The sequence below is a fragment of the Amblyomma maculatum genome, chromosome 1 (genome assembly GCF_055883805.1).
Source record: "Amblyomma maculatum isolate TAMU_Amacu chromosome 1, ASM5588380v1, whole genome shotgun sequence".
In the NCBI taxonomy this organism is placed as follows: Eukaryota; Metazoa; Arthropoda; class Arachnida; order Ixodida; family Ixodidae; genus Amblyomma; species Amblyomma maculatum.
The window spans coordinates 456,600,181-456,612,883 of NC_139344.1; the positions used below are offsets into that span (position 1 = coordinate 456,600,181).

General features: G+C 46.3%; 1 protein-coding gene across 3 annotated transcripts in view; it reads right to left on the reverse strand.

Moving 5' to 3' along the window:
• Positions 1-12,592: 12,592 nt before the first annotated feature.
• Positions 12,593-12,703, reverse strand: part of LOC146209726 (cytochrome P450 3A6-like) — a 39,144-nt gene continuing 39,033 nt past the window's right edge. For all 3 annotated transcript variants that reach the window (XM_084587448.1, XM_084587449.1, XM_084587447.1), the window contains exon 14: positions 12,593-12,670. In XM_084587448.1, the coding sequence (XP_084443574.1) occupies positions 12,593-12,670 (78 nt within the window). The remainder of the gene's footprint in view (positions 12,671-12,703) is intronic.

Here is a 12,703-nt window from a genome sequence, read left to right on the forward strand (position 1 = left end):
ATGGTTGCAGTGTATGACGTAACAGCAGCTCAACGTAGATGGCGTGACTGCGTGCCCAGATCAACAAGCTTTTCTCAGACATGCCTGAACACTCTAGATATTATTGGAACTGCATGTACAACACAATGCAACATTAGAAGTCTGGACACAGGTGCACAGCCAAGCCAGCAACAGGAGAGAAACGATTTCGCATTGGCGCACGTAGGCTTTAATGTCCACTGGATTTTTTGTATCTCATTTGGGCAGTATTTAGAGTTTGTATGCCGGTCCTCTATGAGGGTGTATAGAGCAAACTCGTATCATTAAATCTCTTTCCGTACCCGGATGATGCAGATTAGGCTCCCTGATGACGGGAAATCGGTGCCCGGATGTTGGCTTTCGGTTTTGTCTCAAAGTCACCTCAAGGTTGCCGATAAAATGAGCTGAAAGCATATCATGCTTAAGGCAAAAGCTCCCCCCCCCCCTCGTCCCTTTTTCACTGTATGTAATGGCACACAATTCAAGCCTACCAAGGTGTAGCCCTCGTTTATTTTCTATTTTATTTTATTTTTTTTTTATTTTTATGTACGTACATGGTTATCAGTATTACAGTCCCGAAGTAAAAACTGGCCGGGGGACCTCCTATGACAAAATGAATAAATTCGCGGGTAACATACTAGGCAGTTATAAGAAAAGAATATACTGGCATCAGAGAACAACTTATAATACTAACAATAATATATAATAGAATGGAAACTACAAACAGTATAGAAAATTCTATATAATCAAGAACTGGAAACAAAAGTGCGCTAATTGCTGAAATCTGAGTATGCAATTTGCTGCAAAAATAGGGAAATCATGTGAACACAGAGATATGAACCAGAGAAAAATCTTTAGTCGGAGGAAGAAAACAAGATAGAAAATAAGCAAGTCCTTAAAGAATGATGAAATGAATGAAGAGTACGCTGTGATGTGATTACGGAAGGCAGTGAATTTCACACAGATATGCCTGAGAAGTATGCAGTTGGTTTGCCATAATTAGTCCCGATTTTTGGTAATAGTAGATTATGATGTTTAGCAAATCTGATCTTATTATTATTGAAGAGCTTGGCGGACTCAAAACCACTAAGAACGACATGATAATTACGCGTCTTAACGGTAATTGATGCCAACCTAAAATTAAGCTGTAGCGACAGTGGCAGTATGTCAAGTCTGCGATAAAAATTGACAACGGATGCACGTAAGGGCTGAAAGTAAACATTCGGAGTGCTTGACTTTGAAGGTGGCGAACACATGAAAGGTGAGTGTTGTATTTGTTACCCCAAGATGATATGCAATACGAGAGGTTGCTATGTACGAAGGAGAAATATAACATGCGAAGTGTAGGTAGGTCGAAGTAATGCCGGGCTTTAATTACCACCTGAATACCAAAAGCTGCTGTAGGTTTAATGAAGTTTGAATGGGAATAAATTTTGACATCATATTATGGGCTTGAACTCCTTGGAGCCAATGACGTCCCTTTGTGCCCTTTAGCGAAGTGCACCGTACGAGTTGTTATCGACGGCGTCCGTCATCATGTCCAGTTTGCTGTGCTCTCACCTTGTGCCCATCTGATGATTTTTGGATGGGAATTTTTGTCAACCGCTTCTGCGTTAATTTCTTGTGGCGACCGTGTTATCCATATGACCGACAGCGATTTTTCATCTGAAATTTCTGAACGACATTATCCCCTCGTTGCCGCCGCTGATATTGTTTTGCCTTTTCAGTGCGAAAAACTACTTACTGTTTCTTGTGACCAAATCACTGCCGGGGACATACTCATCGCGCCATCTTATCACCTTGCACGTGGCATCGCCTTCCCGTCTAGTCTAGTCCGGTTCTGCAACGGCTAAGCGACAGTAGCGGCCCCTAACACTTCACGTGAATCCCTCGTGCTCCCAAAAGGAACCTCTCTCCCTTGCATGGTGGTTGTTCAACCTTTGTTCCTGATGGTGCTCACCTCCCCTCTGCCTCAGCACCGTGTTTTGTCAGACGTCTCTATTTCTGTTCTCACAAAAACTATGAACCTAACCTCACGCCGAACCAACGCCAAGAACTGCTGACATTGCTGCGATACCGCCAAGCATTTTTGATGCCACTTCCCCACCACTGGGACGGACTAGTGTTGCGCATCGTCGCCTCATTACTGAAGATAACTCTATCGTTCGACGACGGCCTTATCGGGTTTCCCTCTCTGAACAAAAAAATAATTGAAGAAAATTTAAATGACATGCTCCGTTGCAATATTATTCGTCCCTCAACAGGCCCATGGTCCTCCCCAGTAGTGTTAGGTAAAAAAAAGGACGGCTCGGTACGCTTTTATGTTGATTACCGCGCACTCAACAAAATTACCCGCAAAGATGTATACCCGATGCCATGAATTGATGACGCCCTTGACTCTCTCCAAGCCGCCGAATATTTCTCGACTTTGGACCTCCGCTCAGGCTATTGGCAAATACCTACGCACGAGGACGATAAAGAAAAAACCGCTTTCGCAACTTCCGACAGCCTTTAGAATTTAATGTTATGCCTTTCGGACTTAGTAACGCATCAGCGTCATTTGAAAGAATGATCGATACTGTACTTCCTGGCCTAAAATGGCGAACCTGTTTATTTTATGTTACTTCGACGACATTATCTTTTCGTCAACATTTAAAGACCATATCACGCGCCTGAATGAAGTCCTCACGTGTCTCGCTTCAGCAGGCCTTCAGCTAAACACCAAGATGTGCCACTTTGCAAAGAAGGAAATTAAAATATTGGGACATCTGGTCAGCCATGACGGCTTTCGTCCAGACGTTGAAAAAATCATCGCGGTCTTGAACTTCGCTTCTCCACAACGGACTACAGAATTGCGCAGTTTTCTCGGCCTGGCGTCTTATTTCTGGTGTTTTCTAAGGCATTTTGCAACTAATGCTGCTCCACATGAACTACTTAAAGCCCGCAGCCCTTTCGTGTCGACTGAACAGTGCAAAAACGGCTTTTAACAGCCTAAAGCACGCCCTCACATCAGATCCTGTTATTGGCCACTTCAGTGACAGCGCTCCAACCATCCTGCGCACTGATGCCAGTGGTCACCGTCTTGGCGCTGTACTGCAGCGGGATGCAACTTAGCGTGAGAAAGTGATTGCCTTCGCCAGTCGGACAATGACGCCAGCTGAGAAAAACTACACCATTACCTAGCAGAAGTGTCTTGCCGTCGTCTGGGCTGTCCAAAAATTTCGCCCTTACCTACACGGTCGGCCCTTCACATTTGTGACCAATCACCATGCTCTTTGCTGGTTGTCTTCACTCAAAAATTTGACAGGCCGACTTGACAGTTGGATTCTACGCTTGCAAGAATACTATTTCGACGTCACTTATAAATCGGGTCGCCAACACCAAGACGCCGACGCTGTTTATCGCTGTTCACTTTCGGAATTAGCTTGCTGTTTTCTTCCCAATGCATTTCCACCTATGTCCCCAGCCGACCATCTCTTTCCCGGATGTATATCATAACAGTTTCTTTTGACAACTCTGAGAACAAACACGCTCTTCGCTCGCAGCAATTAGCTGATGCCTATTCCCGTCCCATCATCGACCGCCTTATCTGCGCTTCCGACCCACGCAATGCGCGGCTTCGCCGACAACTTTGCAATTTTAGGCTCGAAGATGGCATCCTACTCCGCTACGTGTATTGCCCTGATGGAACTCACTGGATCCCAGTCGTACCGTGTGTGCTTCGCCCGCGTATACTGCGGTCCTCCAGGATGACGCTTCTGCAGGTCGCCTTGTTTTTGACAAAACTTGTGACCGCGTGAAACAAACGATTCGTTTAGCCTGGCCTATCATCCCGCGTTGCCAAATACGTCGCATCTTGCCCTCTGGGCCAACGTCGCAAACGGCCGACTTCTTCGCTCGCTGGCCTTCTACAACCTTTTCCCTGTCCCGCCACGCCATTCGACGTAGTCGGTACCGACTTATATGGTCCCCTACCTCTCTCCAATGGGGTTAACCATTGAATTATAACAGCTGTCGACCACCTTAAACATTTCACAATAGCCGAGGTTATGGCAGCTATTGACCAAACGAAACCGCCCAAAGCTCCGGGGCTGGATGGCCTGAGATACGAAGTGTTTAAAAAAATTGACCAACCAGCTCTACAGTGGCTGCTTGAGGCCCTGAATACAATTTGGACCTCTGGAGATGTTCCGACCTCTTGGAAACACGCTGAGGTGGTGCCAATCTCAAAGCCCGGGAAGCTTCCCACTAAGTTAAGCAACCTTCGCCCAACGCGCTTATAACCACACTTTACAAGCTACTAGAACGCATGTTAGCTATGCGCCTGTCATGGTGGCTTGAAAGATGCAACTGGTACCATCCACCTCAGATTGGCTTTCGCCCTCATTTTGGCACTGAAGATAGGTTGGAACACCTTTCAAGTATAGTACTGTTAGGAGGACCATCCCGCAAAATCCGGACCATTTTCCCACAAAATCCGGACCATTTTAACAATGGACGTCCACAAGGCCTACGACAATGTCAGCCACTCAGCGATTCTAGCCATTCTACACTGGCTACGTTTCCCACCCAGAGTATGTAACTTTGTAAGATCATTCTTAGAAGACCGTTCTATTTCCATAAGGATTGGTAAAGAACGTGTTGGACACTTCAGCGTAAAGAGGGGTGTGCCTCGGGGATCTGTGCTGGCACCAATACTATTTAACATGGCGCTTCTATCTTTGGCCTTGCAACTAGCAACCATTCCGGACATATTTTATCTGACGTATGCAGACGACGTCACAGTGTGGTCCCTAGACACGGATCTAAGCCGCCAAGAATGAGGCATTCAGACTGCTCTTCACAAAACATCTGAGTGGTGCACGAAAATTGGCATCGCCCTCTCAGTAGAAAAGACAAACTTTATGTTTGGTTCAAACCGATGGGGTAGGCGCAGGCTCTTAAAAGCACCATTACAGCTGTCTTTGAACGGGCATCTGCTCACTGCCATTTCGTCGATGCGAGTCCTTGGTGTTGAACTGGACAGTTCTGGTTCAGCAGCGCCTTGGGTTCGATCTGCACGGCAGAAAGCCGCTAGTACACTGCACCTATTTCGGCGCATAGCCCAGAAAACAGGCGGCGCTTGCAGCAACATGGGTCGGACGTTAGTGCGCTCTGTGTTACAGCCTCGGCTTGTCTATCAAGCCCAATTTCAACGTCTCACATCAAGAGGTTGGGACCGCTTAGAAGCAGTCAATAGAGAGGCAATGCGAGCCATCACTGGCCTCCCTCGCCTGACATCCATTTCTACTCTCCAAGCGGAGGCCCAGCTGAACACCATTGATGAGCTCGTCCAGCAGCGTCGAGCAGCGGGCTACCTGAAGCGTGAAGCTATTCCTGCAGCGTCTGCATTAGCGCATTATTTTGATTCGTCTTGTACACTGCTTGAAGCAACGCCTTCGGAACCTCCAAGGAATCGGCCACAGATGACAAACAACCGTCCGCTACGAGAAAAGCGCCGAGTTCAACATTCGGTGCAATAAGCTGAGCCAGATCATTACACAGACACTACAGGGCAGTTCAAGCTTATGTAAAGGCAAGCACTGACTATGAGATTTTACATACTACCCTCATTTGCCCATTCTTTCCTGAAATACGCCACATATCCCTAGTGAAAGAAACCGTATGAGTCACAATAACCTCAACAGATTTCTCATACCGATGTCATACAAATCTCATTAATTCTCATATATTTCTCATATGATAAATGAATCTAGTATGAGATTATATGAGATTCGTATGAGATTAGTACGAGTTTAGTATGAGAATTTGTATGAGGTTATTGTGACTCATAGGGTTTTTTCACTAGGGATGTTCATATAGAACAGAACCAACGCCCTTTCCTTCTCTAATAGCAGCGCTCGTTGCCATTCGCGACGGTTTGTCTACATTAGCAGACAGCCTATATGCTGCACCCCCGACCATTCTGATTTTGCATACAGAATCAAGCCAAGCAGTCCGAGCATTACAGAGTATAGCTAATACCTTCGACATCGTCAACGATATCTGCAATATTGTGCAAACATATCCTTGCCCTGTGCGTATGGTGTGGGCTCCCCGCACTATGCTCCATCTCACAGAAACTGATGATGCATCCTATTCCCAGAAAGTGACATATCCTCTGCCTATGTTAAAGTTGTCCGCAGGAGATGCCGTAGTGCCTGCAAAACAATTTCTTCGCCGCTCCACGCGTGCTGTAATTCCAGCGTGTGGATCAAACCTTCCCAGCAGTTTAACTCGCCGTGAGGAGGTGGCGCTGAGAAGAATCCGCGTGGGTGCTGCGTTAACGCCTGCTGTAAAATCTTCTTGGACCACCCAGACTGCTCCCATGAACTGCCCTTTCTGCCCAGCCCCTGCTATGGAGCCCACACTAGACCACTTACTAACGACTTGTCCTGGTTTTCGCGTGGCCCGCAAAACACACCTTAGAAGCTAATCTTACCACCCTACCAGACCGCCCGAGACAGGGGTATGGACACATGGCCCACACCACCGAGAGCTGTTGGCATTCATTGCTGCCGCAGGCCTGTATCAATATATTTAAACCCTTATGCCGAAGGGAAAACTTGCGCAATAAAAAAACCACTTTGCACGCCACGCCGAGGCTACACCTGTACCGATTGGTTCCGCTCAGGAAGTAGCAAATTTCTTTTTGCGATCAATTGTATTGCGTCATGGCGCTCCTCGGGTGCTCCCAAGTGACCACGGGACGGCCTTCTTATCGACAGTCGTTGCCGAAGTTCTTCACGCGTCATCCACTCTTCATAAAACAACCTCAAGCTACCATCCCCAGACTAACGGTCTGACTGAGCGATTTCATCGCACCTTATCGGATATGATCTCTATGTACATCACACCTAATCATCGAAATTGGGACACTACTCTACCATTCGTCACATTCGCCTATAACACAGCAGTACAGCGGACTACCGGTTACTCTCCCTTTTTCCTCATTTATAGCCGTCCTCCCGCTACAAGTTTCACCACTTCTTCTCTACGCCCGACTACTCCACATCAGTGCCTACCCAGATCTTATCTCATGTAGGCAGATGCCGTCATCTTTCCCGCCTCAACACAGCAGCGTGTCAGGAAGACCGCAAGAGTCGTTACGATTCTACGCATCGCGTGATCTCTTTTTTCCTGGTGACGAAGTGCTGCTTTATACACCACTGCGCACCCCTGGCCTTAGTGCCATATTCCACCACCACTATCTTGGTCCCTGCGAGGTCATCAGCCAAACTTCTTCAGTTCATTACAAAGTCACACCTGTTGATCTCCCAGCCAATCGATGCCACCGTTCAAATGATAATTGTTCATGTTTCTCTCTAGAAACCGTTTGTGTACAGCGGTGCATCGTTTAGTTAGGAGCGGCCAGGCTGGCCGCTTCCGATCCCCGGACAGATTGTTCGAGCCTTCCGTGGACCTTCTTTCATTTGAACATGCCATGTTCTTCTTCTTTCATTTGTACATGCCATCATCACCACGCGCCTGGGTTCGTGGTCGGATTAGAACGCTTCAACCCACGCCCTGTATATATATATGTATATATATATGTTGGCTTCTTTCCTTCATATATATATATATATATATATATATATATATATATATATATATATATTTATTTATTGCCACCTGATGGTTTGGATTGAGGAATACGCAGAAAACTAGAAGGCCTTTCAGGTATGATCTGGATCAAATTCCACTATAATACGCTGTGGAAGTGAGGAATCTATTTCAAGAATTAGATATAGAAGACAGAGAGCCCGAAGAGATGTGGACTGATGTTCGTGATATAATACAAGAAGTTGCTGCTAAGGTAGTTCCAAAGCAAAAGAAATGCAAGAAAGCAACCTGGTTATCCGAAGAGGCTTTGCAAATAGCTGAGGAAAGGAGGATGGCAAAAGTTATGGGGGAAAGAGAAAGATACAAGGTTCTCAAGCAGATTTTCAGAAAATAGCAAGGAGAGACAAGAATGCCTTCCTGAACATACAGTGCCAAGCAGTGGAGGACAACAGCCAATTAAGAAACACAAGAGCTCTGTATAACACACTCAAACATATCAAAGGAAGCTTCTGTGCTAAGCTGGGCGTGATAAAGGACAAACGAGGCAAGGACCTCACTGAAGCCTCAGAGATAAAGAAAAAGTGGCAGGAATACACAAAGAACTGTACAAGAAGCACCCGAATGTGCAAACCCAGCATAAGACGGTTGTGATTACTGATCTCGAGCCGGTCATCCTGAAGAGTGAAGTTGAATGGGCCTTATCCAGCCTTGCTAAGAACAAAGCTAGCGGAATTGATCGCATTGCAGCTGAGTTGCTTCAAAACCTCAACCATGACGCTGTTGACATTCTGCATACATTATGTCAGAAATTTTGGACAACACTGCAGTGGCCACAGAATTGGAGGAGGTCAGTTTACATCCCCATTCTAAAGAAAGGCAGTGCCAAAGATTGTTCCAACTACCGCACGATCGCGCTTATTTCGCAAGCTAGCAAGGTGATGTTGAAAATCCTCCAAGGTAGGCTGCAGCAGTATGTGGATCGGGAGCTTCGGGACGTGCAAGCTGGATTTCGCAAGGGCACATGAACTAGAGACCAAATTGGTAACCTTCGCTGGATCATGGAAAAAGCAAGAGAGTTCCAGAAACCCATCTACTTCTGCTTTATTGATTATGCGAAAGCGTTTGACTGCGTAGATCACAGCAGATTGTGGCAAGCTCTCCAAGAGATGGGAGTTCCAATTCACCTCATCTGTCTCTTCAGGAACCTGTATGAAGGGCAAGGGGCCACAGTCACAACTGGGCATGGTTTTACTGATTGGTTTCCGATCGAGAAAGGAGTGAGGCAAGGCTGCATACTGTCGCCCTGCCTATTTAACCTATATGCAGAGTGCATCATGAGGAAGGCCGGTCTGGACGAGTCTTCAGCTGGAGTGAAGATTGCTGCAAAAAAACCTAAGATATGGAGATGATACCACTTTAATGGCAGAAAGTGAAGTGCAACTCAGGAGACTTCTGATGCGTGTACAAGAAGAGCGTGAGAAGTTTGGGCTTAAACTGAACATTAAAAAGACAAAGATCATGGCGTCTTGCCCTATCAAGTCCTGGAGCATCAATGGACAAGAAGTGGAAGCCGTGACAGATTTTCTGCTCTTAGGCTCCAAGATTACCTCGGAAGGAGACTGCAGCCATGAAATTAGGAGACGCCTGCCTGCTTCTGGGAAAGAGAGCAATGGTTAGCCTTGACTGCCTAGTAAAGAGCAGAGACATTAGTCTGCCAACCAAGATCCGTATAACTCGTGCTATGGTCTTTCCAGTTGTGATGTATGGATGCGAGAGTTGGACTGTGAAAAAGGCTGACCGCCGAAGAATTGACGCGTTTGAATTGTGGTGCTGGCGAAGATTCTTCAGAATTCCTTGGACTGCCAGAAGATCAAATCAGTCGATATTGTCGGCCATAAACCCTGACTGCTCTTTGGAGGGTCAAATTCTAAAGATAAAGCTCAGCTACTTTGGTCATATGATGAGAAGAGAGGGGTCGCTGGAGAAAGATTTGATGTTGGGAAAGGTTGAGGGTCGCCGGAGAAGGGGTAGGCAGCGAAAGCGATGGTTAGATGGCATTCTCGAGGCACTGGAGATGAAGTTATGTGATGTTAGGAAGATAGTGAGAGACCGAAAAGCGTGGTGTGACATGGTCCATAGGGTCACGAAGAGTCGGACACGACTGAACGACTGAACTGAACTGATGGTTTGGAGGTAGCGCGTGAAAGATGAAGAAGTTGTAGACTCTCTTGTGCGAGGTTGTCTCCAATGTCACGAGGTAGTTGACCGAACGTGCGTCTAGGTGCGTTGGTGTGAAAACCCTCCGGTCCGAGTTTCCGATAAGGGCACCACCGGAAAATGTGGCCAGGTTCCCCACAGTGATAGCAAAGGCGGCAAGTCCGAGGGGCCCGCCAGATGTCCGTTCGTCGAATGTGTGACCGCGCTGTCTGCATATACCGCGTTGGTTGCTGTACAGGAATGTATTGCGTTGGCTGCTGGACGGGCATGCACTGGGTTGGTGGTAAAGTAGACAACGGAGCTTGGACGGAAACTGGGCGTCGGAGAATGTCAGCGTAAGTCGGATGAGGATAGTCAGGAACAGGGGTACTTTGAGCTTCAGCAACATGCAGAGATGGCTGCCTGACTTGCTGAATCTCTTCGCGGATTATATGTGCGAGAGAATCACCCCTGGGTTGGAACGTGTCACAAACCTTCTACAGGTTCTCGCGTACAATTGCACGAATAAGATCTCGGAGGGGATCAGTATTTCTTAAGGAGCTGTAAGAAGCTCGGCAGCAATCGTAGCGAGGATTGGGCTGTCGTAGACAGCCGAGCGCTGGTGTAGGATCTTTTCCATGGTGACCGCCTCTCTTAAAAATGAGGTAACTGTAGTTGGCAGGCTACGTAAAAGACCAGCAGAAAGCTGTTCTTTAACCCCACGCATCAGGTGGCGCAGCTTTCTGTCTTCAGACATGTTGAGATCCGCACGTCGAAATAGTTTCGTCATGTCCTCAACATACATCATGACGGATTTGTTTGGCATCTGTTTCCGAGAATATAGAGCTCGTTCCTCTCAATCGCGCCTATCCAGGCAGACATACGCCTCTATGATAAGACGGCGGAACTGAGGCCATAATAATGTGCCTTCTCGGTTCTCATACCATGTCAAAGCATGGTCTTCCAGGCAGAAAATGGCGTTCCCTAGCTTTAAGTTGTCATCCCACTGATTAAAAGATGCGACTCGTTCGAACTGAGCTAGCCAGTCCTCAACGTCTTCATGCGCAGTGCCATGGAACGATTTCGGCACTGGGGGTTTTGAAGGTAAACAGGAGTACCTTGCATGACCGACATAGTGCTTTGCGTGGCTGGCCGGAGGCTCGTTGTTGAAGTGGGCTCTAAGGGCCTGTGTTCGGGAGGAAGGCCCTGGTCCCTCCGGCTTACGCGATGAACTGGCGTGTCCACAGGCAAACGCTCGGTATCGTTGGTTCGCGGAGGAGTGTGCAACATTGAGAGGACAATCACCCAGCACCTCCGCCAAAACTGTCACGAAGACAGGGATTCATAGGAAAGCGGCAACAGGGACAGAAACACACAGTCAAGACAGGGGTTCACGGGAAACGGTAACACAGAGAAACAGGCTCAAGAGTCCACAGTCCTAGCTAGCCGAAGCGCGCTAGAGTCTACAACTTCATCTTTCAAGCGCTACCTCCAAACCGTCAGGTGGCAATATATATATATATATATATATATATATATATATATATATATATATATATATATATATATATATATATATATATATATATATATATATATATATATATATATATATATATATATATGTGTGTGTGTGTGTGTGTGTGTGTTGCAGGTCGCTTGCTTCAGTTTAATGACAGTCCCGTTTCAATGGAGGACAAATGCGAACAAGGCACTCTTTATATATATCAAGACTCACAGTTGATGAAAAAGGATCGGTTTTCTGTTAGGGTACCTTTTCCTGTTACCTTTTTCCCTTGTAACAATCAATAAGGGGCTTAATAAGTTACCGAAACAATTCGCAAACTTTATTCCAAATGCCCTCTTTCACATCATAACCATCAGACATGTAATATATCTTTCAGCTTAATATCGCTTGAGTTGGTCAGTGAACCGTTTATTTTGTTTATCTTTTATTCTTGCGCGGTGTTTGCCTGCACTCGTCTGAGTTATTTAAGCTTTTTCTGCATCGCTGAATAGACAGTGTGTCTCTCCTTTTTCTCTTCCTTCATTTTTTTTCTTTTTCTGTATGCCATTCCACTGAAACCTATGAGCTTAAATCATGAGCACATGCCTATCGTTTCTATTTTTTTGGACAAAACGAATTTTCTCCTTGGTTTGAAGCAGACGGCTAACTCAGAGTAGCTGATCAGAACTCTATCAAGCGCTCTGAAAACCGCATGAAGTACTTAAATAACTTATCACAAAATAGCTATCTGCAAACGGCATTTGTATTTTGTCTGTGCCCTAAAAAGGCAGCAGAGCCTGGTAAAATGAGAGGGCAGGTCCAAAGATAGATGTGCGCCCTGTAATCAGCTTGCTTTTCTAAATACGTTTTGCGCACAAGATAAAAATGGCTCTTTAATCCCCATTTTCAGAAAAGCACCGAATGTTACAGATTGAAGAAAACTTTTATTTTAAATTTATTTATGCGATAAACTGTCCGGCGTTGATGCAACGCATCTTAGTAGAGAGCTAGACACAGCTGCTCGAAGGGAACTGTAACGAGGGGAGCTGCACAAAAAAATGCAAGGAAAACGAAACAAGGAAGGCATATCCACCAACAGGCCGTCAATTCCCAAGCCTGTGGGAGGGCATGCGTTCCGTGTCCTTGTTTTGTACTGGCTGGAATAGAAGACTGTCAAGACAACGCAACACTGCTGCACGTGGGTATGTAAGCAGAAATGCCAAAGTGTCCTCGTTTAAGTCACCAGGTCTCCTCGTTCTGGGCATGGGCTCACAGGGGCACTGCTCGGACTTTGACGCCGTTTTTAATCTTCAAGATGATCGGGTTCATCTCAATACGAGGTGGGTCCTGAAAGAAAGCGGTGCCAGTATGTGAGGTACA